At 49.5% G+C, this 16,839-nt stretch overlaps 1 protein-coding gene across 1 annotated transcript in view; it reads right to left on the minus strand.

Moving 5' to 3' along the window:
• LOC122185323 (RING1 and YY1 binding protein) overlaps window positions 1-12,704 on the minus strand; it is a 34,298-nt gene extending 21,594 nt beyond the window's left edge. The window contains exons 1-2 of the mRNA XM_042880995.1: window positions 12,624-12,704; window positions 11,649-11,774 (exon numbers count right to left, since the gene is read on the minus strand). Of these exons, the coding sequence (XP_042736929.1) occupies window positions 11,649-11,774; window positions 12,624-12,655 (158 nt within the window). The 5' untranslated portion in view covers window positions 12,656-12,704. The remainder of the gene's footprint in view (window positions 1-11,648; window positions 11,775-12,623) is intronic.
• Window positions 12,705-16,839: the final 4,135 nt, after the last annotated feature.

The raw sequence follows: 16,839 nt of genomic DNA on the forward strand, positions 1-16,839 counted from the left end.
GAAAGAAATAGAAAATGGTCTGTTTTGCCCCCTCTCAAGGCTCAACAAGGCTTCAGCCCATCAGACCTTCCCTGGCAGGAGCTCTGTGCTCTTTCCCCCCTCACTCTCAGCACCAACCTCCCTTGCAAGCTCCACCACAATTCTGCATGCATTATTTATCCCTCTTGCTAAGTCATGCAGTGGGATAATTACTTAACTATTGTAATGCTATTTTGCAATGGCTGTACTCTATTATTCTAATTGATTTTCATGGGATTGCTTTTGCTGCATGTTTTGAGTGCAAGAACTTACATTCTGCAGAATGAGAAGTTTAGCTTTACACTCACCTGTGTGCCTGTGAACTGAAAATCAGTACTGAATTTTTAGGAGAATATCAATGTCTTTTTAGTAAATGCAATGTCAATACTTTGCTCCCGTTTTTGCTCTCCCATCTAGCCACCACAGAAGACATGGGATGTTTTTTCAGAAATCTAGTGAAACAAAGTTATCCATCAACTCATACAGCTATTCATCAGAAAAAATCCCCTTACAGGAGGCTGTCATTGGAGTTCAGCACAACATTTGTATTCACCAACAAAAATTTTAAGCCAAAACACGTTTGCACATCTCACTTAATTTAGCACACTACATTTCACTAAGATAAATGCTCAGTTTCAGTCTGGGAGAATTCTTACAGTAAAGAACTGATTTTCTTCAGTGCTTTGCAAATACTCAACACAATATAAGCTACATACCAGAGCAGCCCAAGTAAAGATTATTTAAGCCTCTTTATCCCCAGGATATTCTTCAGGCTGTACATGATTCAAGTGGTACTTGTAAAAGTTTTGTGAACAGATGAATGGGATTTCAAAAAGCACCGTAGTCCCAGCAGCTCAGGACAGGTAAGGAAACAACTTCTGCCTTGAGCAAGAAATTATTTGAAGAGGAGACTTACTTGGAGCTGCTGAAGCTAAAACTCACCTGCCAGCTCAATGAGCAAAGGCACAGACACAGCTCAGCGGAAGGAATGTCACCGTTTCGGTCCACGTGAGCAACAGGAGGAAGAGGACAACTGTATTTGTACACTAGCACCAAAACCAAGAACTTCTCTCAGTTGGCAGCAGAAAGAATACACTTTGGACAGATGAAACTCATAAAGAATTATGGCCCTGCAATATTTCATGAATATATTGGACTGAGCATTTTGTTTCCTCCCACGGAGTAACAAGAAGTGGTTTGGCCTTGGTTTGATTACCATCTCTGACACGTATATAAATGCTTAAACAATAAAATCCCAAGTTTCACCAGTCTCAGCATTGTTCAAACTCCATAGGATAGAGGGATGACCAAGGCAATGAGAAATCCAAAGAGGTTCTCTGCTTAACAGAATTTGTCCCTGCAGCTTCATTTAGGGCTTCGCACAACAATTCATTCCTTTCAAATAGATTAAAAAGAAAAAAAAAATAATCAAAAAATGCTCCTGGAACAAAGCAAGACCACAAAAGTTACCTTCGGTTTACTGCCAGCTCACTCCCTATCTTCGCAGGAATCAGCCTCAGAGATCCTGCTCTTGCAATTGCCAGCAAAGTGCTGCCCTGCAGCCCTGGACATGATTCAGAGGAGCACGATGCAAACAACAGAAGGTCACCGTTTCCATGTGTCACCTACCTGCCGAACCACCATGACATTTCAATGCTCTCACATTCAGAAATACAGTCACCAACTGCTATTAAGCTAATTTCTTACAGCAGCATTCCACATCCCCACATCCGTGCCTAAAAAGGCATTTCCTTATGCTGTGCTCCTTCATGTAACAAAACACAACAAGGAAACCACGCTGCTCATGCCTGTGGCAGGCTTCTAGAAATGAGCAAGTGCTACAAGTTACCCCTTAGGAAAAGACAGAGAACTGATACAGAAACACAACAGGTCCCTTATTGTGCACTGTTTTCTGTGCATTGCTTGACACCAAGGCACCTGGCACACACTTGGATGTTCTACCACTCTGCACTGCTGACTTTGTATCTGCTGGTTAATGCGTAACTGGAAAAAAACGTCACCCTCTTCACACAGGTCAGGAAGCTGTTGTTTGTGATGCAGTTTCACTATCACTTTGAATGCTGGATGAGTAATAGCAGACTCAGCACAGCCGTGTAAATTCCCAGTGTGTTTCAACCCAGAGATACAACCGAGGAATCGAAGAGGCACTCCTAGGTCTGAACTTCTGCATGTAAATGCAGTCCCATCTCACAGAGGCCTTTCAAGCTGTAATTATAAATAAATGAGCTAATGAACCTGCAGATGTCCCAGCTGGTGCTCTGGCATTGCCACCTATCCCCACACAGAGCCCCCAACCTCAGGGACACCAGAACACCCATCTGAATGCAGGGATTCTCCTGACTTTGTGAGTGAAGCAACTTGCAACCAACTTGAGTCACATCCGGCAACAAGTGCTTCCAATTAATGATTCTTAATTGCTCCCAGAGTACTACGTTCCCACACCCATGCTGAAGAGTGTTCCTCACTGCTGTCCCACATGTGAAACCATGTGCAGCTCTAACAACCCTATGGCTTCAGTAACACAGCTGTGCCATACCACCTGAATTCTCCAAAAATTAACTTCCCCCCACATACATACCCCTACATACCCTGTCTGTCTGAGCAATGCTTCTCAATACCACTGCCAGACACGGTGGCACTGTGTGTATATAAGAGCCCCAGGAAAGCCCAGCCCATTCCCTGCTGCAGAGTGCAGATACATGCAGGGACTCCTTGCAGCCTGGCATGCCACAGGAACACATAAGCTACATACAGAGGAAGAAATACATAAGGGCGTATCCTTCCCACAGCAGAATTCATTCCTCATGGTGCTTTAGGATGAACTCTGCTGAGAATGGGAGAATCCCACCCAAGGATTTTTCCCAGAGACATTTTGGCATTTCTAAAGACCAAAAACAACCACTGGAAAAACTGCCAACAATTTGAGCCATATACCATAATAAGAATTAATAAATAATGGGAGAGCAGCTTTTAGGAGTGCAGCTCTGTTCCCCAAAGCTCTATGCCCATTGCAGCCACCTGAACACACTGCCCATTTCTCCCTGGTGTCACACAGTTCCATGGGCACTCAGCTGGTCCATGCCAGGGATGCTGACAATTTCACACTGTAACTCCACGTGCAGCAGAACACACAATATTTGATTGAATCATAACATACCTTTCTCACTGACAAGAGCAGTCTTGCTACAGAAGATGTAACCTAGGTAAATTAGCCCCACTTTATTTCCTTGTTACAACGAGGCAATGAGACACTTCTCAATGTCCTTACTCTTTCAGTTCTTCACTTCTCCAACAACAGCAGAACCCTATTCCAGCAGCTCCTTAGCAAGTGTGGATGGAGCACCTAGCACAGGCTTAAGATCCCTGGGTGAGCTCAGGGAGACAGCAAATACAACCAGGGGGACTAAAGAATGGAGCTTGAGGACATTCAGCGAGCTTGTCACTTAAAGGTGACTCCCAGCTACTTTTACATAGACTCAGATTGCCCCAATGCCACATCCCCACTGGCACCTGCAAACAGAATTATAGAATCATTAAGGTTGGCAATGCCCACCATCACTGTGCTCACAACAATGTCCCTCAGTGCATATTCTCTGGACACCCCCAGGAACGATGCCTCCACCAGCTGGGTGAAGTGAGAGATGATACACATCCTTCTGTGTATTTCTCCACCACATCCAGAATAACATTAAAAAAAAAAGAAAAATCCTCTTCAATTAACAGCTTCCCCATAAACCCTGCAGCGCTCTGGCCATCTTTCTCACACAGCACTTCTGCATCCTCCATCCACCTCTGTGATTTGGCTGTGTTAAATTGCACATGAATTACCCAGACGTCGTTCCACCCGCACAAAAATAATTTAGCTCAGGAAAAATATTTCAAGATTATAATCAGTCTCACGTTTGTCTACTCAACAATATAAATCTGAAGTAGGCAGCTTTATCTCAGTGAGATATTTTGTCTCACTTAGCACCTCTGTGTGTTACAGGCAATCCATCATCACTCAGAGATCCCAAAGAGCACTCTGCTTCGGGAAACACGTCCAAACATTTACTCCTTGTTTATCCCTAAACAGAACCCAAAATTGGCTTGTTTTACTGCCACTGGATTTAAAGACAACCAACCAGACAAGATCCTAAAGCTGGAGTTTCTGCAGCTTCCGGACACACTCAGACATTAAGCTGCAGATAGGTTTTTTTTGGTAGTTTGCACCTCCGCACAGCAAGTGACATAAAGCATACGCTGTGCTTGCTTAAATATGGCACATCTCAGCTCTCAGCAAATTGCTGCAAAGTGTGGGTTTCGGGACGTACAGCCGTCAGAAAGCTAAAATCAATTCAAAAATCAGAAGGCTTCTGCAGCACACAGCCACACGTGTTCCTGCCAGCCCTGCAGCACGGGCTGCTCCACAACCCCAGGGCAGCCCCTAGACACAGGCAATGCTCTTCTCACAGCCACCTGCCTGCTTTCAAGATCTGTGCTTCAAGTCCATACCCTCCTTCCCATGCTCTTCCAGCAGGGCCCAGTGCTACAAAATAAGCTGGGTCCCACACAGACCCCTCTGCTGTGAGCAGCAATGCCTTATGGCTGAGCCACTCAGCATCACACCACTTCCAATGCTAAGCTGACGGTGATTTGTTAGCATCCCAATTAGTGCTCTGCTACAAAGAACACGCTTCTAATTAGCAGCTGGCTTATGGGAAGAAAGACACCAAGGCCGTACTTCCAGATGTAACTAGGAGTTTAAATGGATTCGTGGCTGACAGGAAGGAAATCAAAGTATCTAGCACATGGAACCTCCAAGAGGAACTTGCACACACAGAACACGGGCACTGTCACCTTACTTCTGTAATCCTGACATCTGCTTACAGTACGAATGCGATTTTCAATATTCGTAGTCTGCTTTTTTTTTTTTTAAAGTGTCTTCAGTTAAGATGAGGCAGCAAATAACAGCAGTGTGCCCTCACCTGTCTGAAATATGCACGCTGTGTAAAAGCTCCTAAGCCTTTCTGCAAGATCACCTCCCTCTGAAATGCCCAGATTTCTCCTTCTGCCTTGGGAGGAGGGCAGTGCAAAGAGATGAAAGCACAGCCGCAGGACGCAGCCACATCTATAGTGCATGTGAATCTGATTTCAGGTCAGAGCTGTGTTACGAAACTCCAGCGCACCTTGCAAGTGACCTACATTGTGGAACTGAAACCCACTAACCTACAGAACCACCTGAAAGCCCACAAAATAGGTCAGTGGGTTTCCTGGTAGGAAGGTTCACACAGACACAAAGGCCTGCATGTAAAGGAGAACACAGAGCACGTCCTCTGCCCAGCTAACACAGCAGCACGCTGCCAAGTCTACTTCTCACCATGCTGCCGTATTTGTGTACAGGCAACTACTTTGATTCTCACCAGTGGAAGGCACTGCCTGGCCTTCCAAGTGTAGAAGCAAGGAGAAGAAGAGCAGCACTGCAGCAAGAGAACACCAACAGCAAAGCTGTGCAATTCCCACTCCTAAAGGGGAGTGGACACCTGATTCATAGCCTGCAGCCAACTAGCCTGGAGTTATGGCAGAGGCATCCAAGCACAAAAGCTGGAGCAAGCCAACCAAAATAACTCATCTAGCCCTCAGCACATTGCCTGACACCTTTCATCCCTCAGGGGCTGTGGGTCACACGCATTGTTTGCACAGATCTAATAATTCAGCCCCAATAGAGCTCCACAGCTCCAAGGGTTGCTGGGAACATTAACACGCAGCACAGAACAGTAAGTCAAGATCTTGCACGAGTCGAAGGTGTCCTCAGAGAACTGCTCTTTGTATCCACCACTTCCTCAGAGCGACCCTGTACAAAAGCTTTTCTATTTAGACAAGGCTCCGTGTGCTTGATGAAGCCACACCAGGGCACAAAACCCACACACTGAACTTGCAGATGTACAGCCCTTCCACGGGCAGCTGACAGGAGTGTGAAACAATCCTCTCAATATAAGGCAGGCATGCAGGGAGTCACTCTGCATTCTTCTGCCTACAAGCCATCCATGCTGACCTACAGAGGAGCCCAATGTCCCAGGGAGCCCAGCAGTAACAGAGCTGCGCGCCCTCTCCTCCTACATGCACATGCATGCTTTGACTTGGATTCCTGTCTCCAAAAAAAGCAGCCTACAGAGGAAGGAGAAAATAAATAATACCCACACTGGTGGTTATCAGTGACAGATTAACATGCTCAGTGCTGCAGTTTATCAATCAGACCTTTACACCATCACCAGCAGAAATTAGGGGTAGATTTTTAAACCCCCCAATATGCCATCATTTAACCCAAAAAAGCATTCTGCATGAACGCTATAATACACTTTATCCACATTAAACACTTTACTACACTGTTAAATATGCTTTTTTCCTTCCCTAATACAAAAGCATCACAATAGATACAGTTAAAATTCCTCACTAGGATCTTGAGCAGCACAAATGGTAGACGAAAAGTGAGCCTCAGCAGCTAACACAGAGCCTATGGCATTTGTCACCTATCACACTTCAGGGACCCAAATTTGAAGACTATAGCTGAGTGCTATCCCAAGATGTTACACATTAATAGAGGATCCTCCCTGAGTGGAATGAACCCAGAGGAGTTAAAGCCCAGGAGAAAAATCTGGGATCAGGGTAACCAGATCATTAATGCCAGACACAAACACCAACAAAGAGCAAATCAGGACATGGCTCTCACTCCTTCCCAGCTGCCAAAGCACAGGAGCCTGATCCTGTGCCAGTTTTGTGCTTGCACCAGGATGACAGATAATAGATGATCTGCAGCTGAAGAGCTTCATCCGCCCAGACAGAGCCTAACAGACCAATTCTAGGCTGGTTAAAACAGCAACTGAATGTGTACCAGTAACAGTTTATAACTGGTGCTGGCTGATGCACTTGAAGTGCAACAACGTAAGTCACAAAGTCAAGCGGTGTATCACCAAACCACAGCCTGAGAACTCAGGTCCTGCTGTGAACAATCAGCATTTTCTGCTTGTAAAATGCTAGATTCGCAGAAGGCTCCTCCTATTTTTAGCTCCCACACCACAGAGGGTTTGCCAAACCTAGTAAAAGTGCTCTTCAACTACACATTCAGAAAGTAACAGCCAATCAGTTTCAGACAGTGCTGGTAAATAAGATACGAGAAAACTGGGGTCTGAAGAACTCCTTGCACGTGGACAAACATTTACCAAACACGTACTGTGAATTCCAGCAACTGAAGTGACCGAGGCAGAACTATGCTGATCTCACTCCCTACCAGCAGTCAGCTCCTGAGGGGACACATCCCCAGGCCCACAAGGTGCAGGGACATCCTGGGCTCTGGGCTCACACAGACCCCATTGGCTGCCACTGAACTTCAGCCACCAGCTGGACAAGCAGAGATGATTTCACTACAGCCCTAAACAGCCAGGTGGCAAAGTTAATATTCTAGAGCAGAAGCACTGAGTTCCCCTCCGCAACAGCTTTTTTCCAGAAGAGGCAGATACTCATTGAGAATAACCCACTTAAAAGGCCAGGCATGATGACAAAATAAAGCCCATCCTAATGTGGGTGAAAGATATTTAACATTAAAGGACTGAATGAAAACCACTTTGTTTCTAACCTACACCACAGCTACACAGCAGCAAGCATTTTTAAAAGAGCAGCCCTGCTAATAGGTGGCAAATAAGCAGGGCATGTATCAGTCCTGCAGAGGCCGGGATCAGAAGCGATTCCTCATTCCAGGAATAGCAGGGCTATCTGATGTCTATTCTGGTCAGCCCAGCCCGGGTACAGAGCAGGAGAGCACTCAGCAGTGGGGCACAGCAGTGGCTCATGTCCTGCAAGGTGTGAGCACAGTACTGCGGCACGCAAAGCAAGCTCCTGGAGAAGTGACGGGGGATGAAGGCCAGCATCCAGACACTTGTTCCACAGAGGACAAAATGCATTTTAAAGTTGGACTGAATAGGTTTGACTTGGCCTCCCAAAAAAAGGGAGACTGAAGAATGAAAACCCAATGATGTAAACTCCTTGAGTGCTCCACAATGAAATGTACGTTATCCCCAAACCATGTGCTTTGGGTATACACAGGTACTAGCAACAGGCATGCAGGAACACTTACTACTAAATGCATGCCTTCCAGAGGACACAGAGACTGCAACTTGTCTGACTTCCAATTTATTAAAAAAAAAAAAGACTTTTTAATAGAAAGCCATCTAATCACTGCTTGTGCATCTTCAGGTGATATTTTCAGAGCATTTATCTATAATCAAGGCACACTTACAATAAAGGACACAAAGTTCAGATAGTGAAAGCGCTTATCTTAAAGTTAGACAAATAGGAACATCAGAGAAGCCTTCACCTCTGCCGCTGCTATGTTTACCATAAGAAAACTTCAGAAAACAGTAACTTTCTCTGTGAAATACAGGGACATCCTACTCCACAGCACAGCCTTAAAGTCACACCTGGAGAAGAGGCAGCTCCAAAAAGTGCAGAGGAACACGACATACATGAACCTACAGAGAAAGAATGGGGGAGTGAGAATGTGGTGATGCCTCGCACAGGGACATACAGCTCCCCTTAACAGGGAATACAAGGCCAAACACAGCCTAACGTTCTCAGGAAATCCAAAGTAAACTTTCTTTCCACGTCGAAGAGGGAATGGGTATTGGAAGGGAATGTGTGTTAGTGGAGCAGAGCTCCCAGCAGCAGCTTAATTCCATCCCTCTGCGTTCTGGAGCAGACAGCCTCCAGCAGAGCAGCCACCCGAGCAGCACAGCACACACGTGGGAGCGGTGACAGCAGCAGCTCCTGAGCCACTGCACCAATGCAGAAACCTCCAGGAAAGAAAATGATTGCAAAGCCCAGCAAGCACGTTGCCATTACTCATTCCCAAGCCAGCCAATTAAATTGTCACCTCACTGAACTGGATGCTGCGGCACTGAACACAGCTTGCATCTTTGCTGCTGTCCTCGCAGAAGGAACACTTCAGAAAAAGTCAGTGTGCTCCACGCTCAACATACTTGCCAGAGCAAAGTTTAACCATAAAAAGCGAGAACAGAGTTGGGGAAAGTGAGTCAGTGACAACCTATATCAAAATCCAATACTCAAGTAAATACTACAGGTTTAGAATAATGTTTGCACAACTGCTCTGCATTTTCTTACTGTAACTAAAGCTCCTTTTCTGAGATCCTATGGAAAGGAGATAGCTGGAGCTGAGAAGGTCCAACTCGTCAAGGCTGCCAGCCCCTCTCTCACACACACCACAGCAATCAGATCAAGCCTGAGAACACAGACACAGTAAGAATTAGCTAACATCTAGCTAGTTCTCAGGTAGGAGAATATTTGTCAGCCAAAATTCTACAGCAAAGAACTGATTCTATGGGGGAGGAACAGGTCGTATCAGATCTTCATAGAAATGCTGGGCATCCTGTAATTTCCCAGTAAGATCTGATGAAAACAAGTTGCCTCATCACATTTATGATGCTCTTCTTTCACTTGGGTTTTTTAGAAAGTGCATTTGGTAAGTTTCTGATAAATGTTATCAAAGTGAGCCTTCACGATGCAAGGCAGTTTCAGATGGGGATAAGTATCATCAACTTGTCAAATTACAACTCAGAAGTCAAGCTCATCATGTTTCAGGTAATAAATTATCAATCACAACTCACAAGGTTTCCTTACATCAGTCATTCATTTAAAAAATCCTGATGAATTTCCCAGCCATCGACTTGTTCATCACACACAGTAACAGTCAAAGCAGAACCACAACAAAGTGCTCTGACCCCCACCCTTCCCACCATACAACTGAATGTTGTTAGTGAACTTCGTATTTATTCATAAATGACATAAATATGCAAGAAGGCATGATGGTCCATTGAGTATTTAAAAGACTTTCTCAAATTCTACAAACAAAAGCAACTTAGAAAGTGGCAAAAATGAATAGAAAGCTGATGAATTAAATGAATTAAAATTAGAAGCCATTCATAAGTGCTTATAAAAAAAAAAGCGAAACAGACACAGCATTGCAGACCCGTGGATCACATCTGCAAGCAAAGCTGTAGTTGTTAACGTGAACCATGAATCGCTTTCCCTCTGAAGAGCCCTTTAGAAGACAAAACCTTCTTACTACCTCAACAAACCTTTTGAAATTTCTCATTTAAAAGGGAGAAAAAAATTACAGCTCCTGCTCTCCAAACGAGCATCAGTATGGTGGCCAAATGACAATGGCCCGGTATGATACCAGCCACGCTCCACGTGGGCTCCTACATCTCATTACGATTCCCCTCCTGCAAACACTCTGCACATGCTCCACGTTATGCTGAGAGCGCTCTCAGTGACTGCAGGGCTCCACGCTGTGCTGGAGCAGCACAGTTTGTACCAGAAGCTGCAGGACCAACGTGTTTTACCTGCATCAAGGTGAAGCCAAGAGAAGAGAAACCCACAGCACTCAAGCATGCTTTGAAGGTTCAGCTGCATGACAAAACAAGATTGAACAAAGCTAGAGAAGAATCAGATCTATGCATGTACAGAGTGCCGCTGTCCCGAGAGCTGGACTGCATTCAACAACATGAAGCAACTTTTAAGTTCAGCATCTCAGTGTATTTTTGTAAGAAGTAGGGCTACCTGTAATCAGTTCACAGTGAATATCAGACTGTAACTTAGAGAGCTTCAGTGGCTCAAAAGCATGCTCCCATTAAAAACACTGCCACCTCCCACTGCTTAAAGCACAGGCAAACAACAACCAACAACGCCATGAGTTCCTTTGTCGATCCCATCAAGACACCCAACTTACAAGAACAGCCTGCCTCTGGCAGCACCACCACACACTGCTTCATCCTAAGAAGGATGATGCTTCCCACAAGGCACATCTAACAGACCACTGCCTTGACGGAGAGAGCAGTAACGTGAACCAAATATGGGACATGCACATTCAGGAAATCAGGAGACAACGCTGTACAACAAAGCAGAAGAAGAGCACCACGTGGCTGTTTCAGCACCAACTGGTCCTTCTGGAACAAACTTTTTGAACCAACTAACAGAAGAGTACAATCTGGGGGGTTTGGGAGTTAAATTAACCACTCCATGTCAGCTTCACAACTGCACAAAGTTACTGGGCAGAAGGCAGTCAGAGAGCTGACAGTTCAAGCACTCCAAAAGAAACTCCATCCCCACAACAGCCAATCCCTTCCAGGCGACAACAGGCAGAGATCAACACCTCAGGGTGGGAGCTGTGCTCTGGTGACATCTCCAGACCCAGCTGCTGCCCTCCTCAACTCCTGGTTATTGTCACTCCAGCACAACACACAGGTACATCTTCCCCAAAAGCCATCTGTTCTAAAACACCATCTGAGCGCTCCTGGCTGCCTGCAGAGCTTTAAGAGCTCTTTCTCAAAACAGCAACAGAAAAGCAGAGAACAAAAAGATTCAGGTCGCTGCCACAGCCACGGAACACGCTTCCTGGGGCTAATTAAGCGCTTGAAAGAGAATTTTTAAAAACCACACTATTTCAAATGGGGACAGCTGAAGCACATGGTGGGGGGTTGCACACAACCGGGATCAGGGAGCAGCAAAACCAACCATCACTCTGTGTGATGAAACACAACCGGAGAGGTGCGGCATACCTGGTCGAGGTGCCTTTCCGGACATCACAGATGCTGCATTTGAAGGCTTCAGCGCTGTTCCTGAAGGTGCACACACTACAATCCCAAAAGCCTTCGTCGGCCGCAGGTTTGGCTTGCCTCTTCGGCCTGAAGGAGGGAGAAGCGTTGTGTGTGTGTGTGTGTGTGTGTGTGTGTGTATGCGTGCGTTTGGGGAGGAGGAGAAAAGCAGCGGGAGGAGGAGAGAGAGAGGAGGAGGAGAGAAAGAAAACACACACATTAGAAACCATATTACAGAGCCCTGAAAACCCAGCGCTTTCTCCGCTCGCCCCGCCGCTCCCCAGCGCGGCCCGAGCTCGGTGTCGCGGCTCCGCTCCGCTCCGCTCCCCGGGATGGCCGCCCCGCGCTGCCCCGGCCCCGCCGGGAGGGCCGCCCCGAGCCCCGGGGCGGGGGCAGCGGCGAGCGGGGGCCGTCTCCCCCTCGCCCTCCTTTTTCGGAGGGGCGGCGTGGCGGAGAGTTGGAAGGCCGGGAGGCGTGTTCGGCGCCCGCCCGCCGCCTCCACCTTGTTAAATCTCCCTTTGTCTGGGAGAAGTGAGTGTGCGGGGCGGGAGTGCGTGTGCGAGCCGAGCCGCCATGGCTGCTGCTCTCACACCAGATCAGCCCGGCACCGGCGGGGAGAGCCGCGCACACTTCTCCTCCTTCTCCTCCTCCTCCTCCTCCTCCCCCCGCTCCGCGCTCCCTCCATCTTAGCCGCCTCCCGCCCGAGTCCCGCACCTGGCGCCGAGGCGAGGCCGGGCCGCCCCTCCCGCACTCCCTCCCTCCATCTTAGGGCGCCCCTCCGCCGCCGCTCCCCCCCGCCCCACGCGCCCGCAGCGCGGGGCCTACAGCCGCCATCCCCGCACACGGCGGCGCCGGGCCGGGCTCCCTCCCTTCCTCCCTCCCCGCGCTCCCTCCATCTTAGGCGCCGCTCCCCGCCCGCCCCCGCGCCCCCCAGCTCACCTGGTCGGGCTCTTCTTGTCGCCCATGACCATGGATCGGGGCCGCCCCTGCCCTGCGCACAAAGAAAACCGCGAGGGAGGAGGGCGGGCGGAGGGGAGGGGGGAGAGAGGGGGACGGGGCTGCCTCCGGCCGGCGGGCTCCGGCTGCCGCTCACCCCCGCGCCGCCGCCGCTCCTGCCGCTGCCAGGCTCCGCTCCAGACTAGCAGCGCAGCGCAGCCCGGCGCCCTCCCTCCTCCTCCGCCTCCTCCTCCTCCTCCCCGCGCCGCTCCGGCGGGCGGAGCTCTCCGCCGCGCCGCGGCCAATGGTGGCGGCCCCGCCGCCGGCCCTGAGCGGGGAGCGCCCCCCGCGCCGCGGCCGCCCCGCCGGGTTCCCCCCGCCCTCCCGGCCCCGCGGCTCAGCCTGCCCCGCTGGAGCCCCCCGGCGCTCTCCGCCCGCCGCCCCCTCGGAGCGTGCCGCGGGAGGAGGGATGGGTTTCTTGCGCGCGGAGGCGACCCCTTCCCTTCCCCCTCGTGGGGCTCCTTCGGGAGGGGCGGCCCCGGAGGCCCTGCTCGCCTTGCGGAGCTGCGGGGGGCGGCGGTCGGGCAGAGGAGCTGCGGTGCCCGCTCCGAGCGCGGGGGGAGCCCCGCCGCTTTGCGAGCGCTTCACGAAGTGCCCTCGCGAGTTGGCTTTTCTCCTCGGATCGAGCCGCCAGCCCTGCGCAGAGATGGCTCTGAGTTAAAGTCTTCTGTCAGCGCGTCCGTAAAGCGACATCCTCGTGGACCCGGTGCCGATCCATAGACGCGCTCCAACTGAAGCAAAACTCCTGAGGTGGCAATGAGTGGCGCTGCCCTAAACAGCTCCGAGCCCCCGGCTCGCTGTGGTGGTCGGGCCGCACTCCACCACGAGCAGTAGGTTTCATCCCACCCCAGTGCCCACCGAGTCCCCCTCCCTACGTAATGGCTGCATGGAGCCCTCTCCTTGCCAGTTCTCGAGCAGTACAGCAAGAAGCAGACATACTCCGAGGGCAGAGCTAAGGTTGTGTAATTATCACAAGTAGGAAGTGTCATTTTCCCATTGCATCTGCTGTTTTCCAAACATCTTTGCTCTTTTAGATGATAGCATCAATGTTTGCTGCGGGGACGTGTGTGGGAACAGGCGCCCGGCGGTGTGTGTGGGGCACGGCGGCCTTTCTGTGATTGCTGCCAGGGCTTCCACCACGACGCTGTTACGGACAACAGCAACATGTTTGGGGACAACATCAGCAAAGGAGAGCACATAGAGGCAGAAAGTGACTGAAACTTTGGCTTGGGAGCAGCCCAACTCCATTGGCAGCCTCAGCCATTTGCCATCCCTCTGCGTTAGACAAAGTGGCACAACAAAATGGCACTTTCTCTGTGGTACCGACAGTGCTCAGCTGCTCTTCTGAGAGCCCTCACAACTGCAGGAGGACCGTCCCTACTCTGGCTTCCTGCTGCAGCTCAGGGAACAGGGGTGGTTCCTAACTGCAGCACACACCTCCCCCTGAGCAGAGGTGCACCCCTCTGGCAGCGCCGCAGCCTGGCACCATCTCCTGAACCCCGTGCTGAGAGCATGGAGGTGTTTCCACGCACCTGGACCACTGGTAGAAATGGATATGAAAACAAAGCGGGACGCTACGCACGTGGCCAAAGTCAGTATTTGTGCGTAGGTTCGATGCCAAATATAAACGTTAACTCAAGCTCTTCGGCCCCGTTAGCTGCTGCAGTAAAGATGCATTTTTGTAATTTTGCATCAGAGCAGCATAACTTCTCAGAAGTGACTGCTGTTCTCAGCATCCCAAACTCTAACCACTTGTAAATGACTTCTCTGTGGATTTAATGGGGAATGTGTTACCCAGGAATGGGGCTCGGCACATAGGTGTTTCTATGAGTTTCTGAGCACCGGGAGCACCAGAAGCGATGCTGCTGCTCTCCGGGGCAGGAAGGCTGCGTCTCACCACATGATTAGCACCTTTTAGTGGAAGTGGGTGGAAAGAGAAGTTAGCAATTGAGGGTAGGCAAAGGGAACCATCTGCACAGAGCCTATTAGCGGCAGCCATTCACTCTGCAGCATCCAACACATCCTGCTGAGGGGTGAAGCATTGGTTTCCAAGCTGAGAAGACATTGAGGGGTGGAAGAAAAAGGCTGTGTGAGAGCCGACGGACTTCACATAAAGCAGAGCAAGGTTTGCCACAAGAGCATCCTTGGCAAAGGAAGCAGGCATTGTACACTGGAAGTCTTTGCCACAAACAGCCAGAACAGCCAAGCAGAGGGCAGGCGGTGGCCAGAAGCACAGTGGCCAAGTGGCCGCACCCCGCACTGCTTCCAGCACAGTTCAGCCGGCTCTCAGGTGCCGCTGCCAGCAAGCAGGCAGGAGGAAGCTGCTCTTGGAAATCTCACTTAGTGCTTGACAGGATCCTTAAAAATGTGGCCCAGGCTGAGTCCATAAGCTTTTGGGGAAAGCGTTGTGTGAGGAATTGTGTAAACACAGAACTCGCTAATGGATAGCCCTGGTGCACCGCTGAGATTTATGCGCACTGCTGCAAAGCGTAGCGAGCTAACAAGTGTGTTGGGTTAAGGAAGAGACACGGAGAGACTTTGCTGATAATTGTGAGGGAGAAACGAGAGATAAGGAAGGGTTCCTGCGCAGCGTGCATTTTCCAGACTTCAGTAAGGACACTGATAGCTGTCAGTTGGTGTATTTTTAGCTGAGCTGAGAGCACGGGCAGGGGATGAAGTGAGGAGCTCAGCCAGGCTGGAGGAAGGTCCTTGGCAGAACTCCTCCATAAAACCTGCCTTGGGATGAGCATGACTTATCTTTTCAGTAGTGACCCTATTAGGAAAATGAGGGGTTGTATAACAACCCAAAGATGTGAAGCAGATGTCACATCTGAAGCAAAGAATAACTTTGAGATAAAGTGAAATGAGGCGAAATGCAGCGTTAGCCGACGGTTGGGTGCCGATAATAAAACTTTCTGACTTCTCCTTGGTTTGGCACACAGGAGGCAAAGACTCAGCTGTTCATGGATGGGAGGCAATCACCTCATGTTGCACCACAAGAGGTTCAGGTTGGATATTAGGAGAAATTAATTCTCAGTAGGAGCAGTCAGGCAGCTCGCAGGGAGGTGGTGGTGTCACTGTGTTCCAGAGCTGAGGAGATGTGGCACTGAGGGGCATGGTCAGTGAGCATGATGGGAATGGCTTGGGGTTGGACTCAGGGATCTTAGAGGTCTCTTCCAACCTTGACAATTCTATGATTCATCTGCCATGAGTGTGATTTAGCTCCTGGAAAGACAAATGTCAAGCAGAGGGGTCCAAAGTTCCAGCAGAAACAGAGAAACAGCAAGTGGCATTGCACAAGGCATAGGCAAGATCGTATTGGAACTGCCATCCTCCATGTTCTCCAGAAAGTTCTCCAGTTGAAGACAGAATGCATTTGGACTGGAACAGGCACAAAGGAGAGCTTCTAGGATTGTCAAAGGGGCAGAAAGCCTATTTAACAGAAGTCTCTGTGAGAATGACTTGCACAGCCTGGGGAAACAAAGGCTGAGGGGGGTATGGCTGCGCTCTGAAAGCACAGCAGGGAATGGGGGAAGGATACAGCATGTCAGAGCAATAAAAGAGCTCACAGACAAGAAGGAAGAGCACAGCCGAGCTGTGCTGGCCATGTGGTCTGGAGATCTGACATCTGCTTCGAACCTTCACAGGGAACAGCCTTACGAAGGGAGAAGCGAAGCAGGAGGTGTCAGGATGGACCTCGAGTGCCTGCAGAGGGAGTTGCACAGTGGAGCGGCCACCATGGTTCCCCCTGCCCTGTGCCCCCCTGGGCTCAGCGTCCCACAGAACACACACATCTCCCTGCTCACCCCCAGCACCGTCTGAGCTCCTCTGGCTGCTTCCTAGCAGATCTCCCCTGGAAGGGGAGGATAAAGGGGAGGAGAACTCTAGAAGTGGATTTCTCAAATACCCAGGGATTTCTGACTTGCTTCTAAATTTGGTGTGTGTTCTTTGCCATCCCAGAAAACTTAAAACTTCCTCTGTTAGCAAAGTAAGGGTCTTTTAAAAGTTCTCCTTTAATATATATAATCTATTTATAGATGGTCTTTCATGGGTTCTTTGGGAAATAGTTTTAGAACTGAATTAGCAAGTGATCAAATGCTGACTATCAGGGACTTCAAACGGCAAGCCAAAAACTTTCTATCAGAAACAGCCTGCCGAA

This window comes from Lagopus leucura, unplaced genomic scaffold (genome assembly GCF_019238085.1).
Source record: "Lagopus leucura isolate 7727_CA_CO unplaced genomic scaffold, USGS_WTPT01 Super-Scaffold_100028, whole genome shotgun sequence".
NCBI classification, from domain to species: domain Eukaryota; kingdom Metazoa; phylum Chordata; class Aves; order Galliformes; family Phasianidae; genus Lagopus; species Lagopus leucura.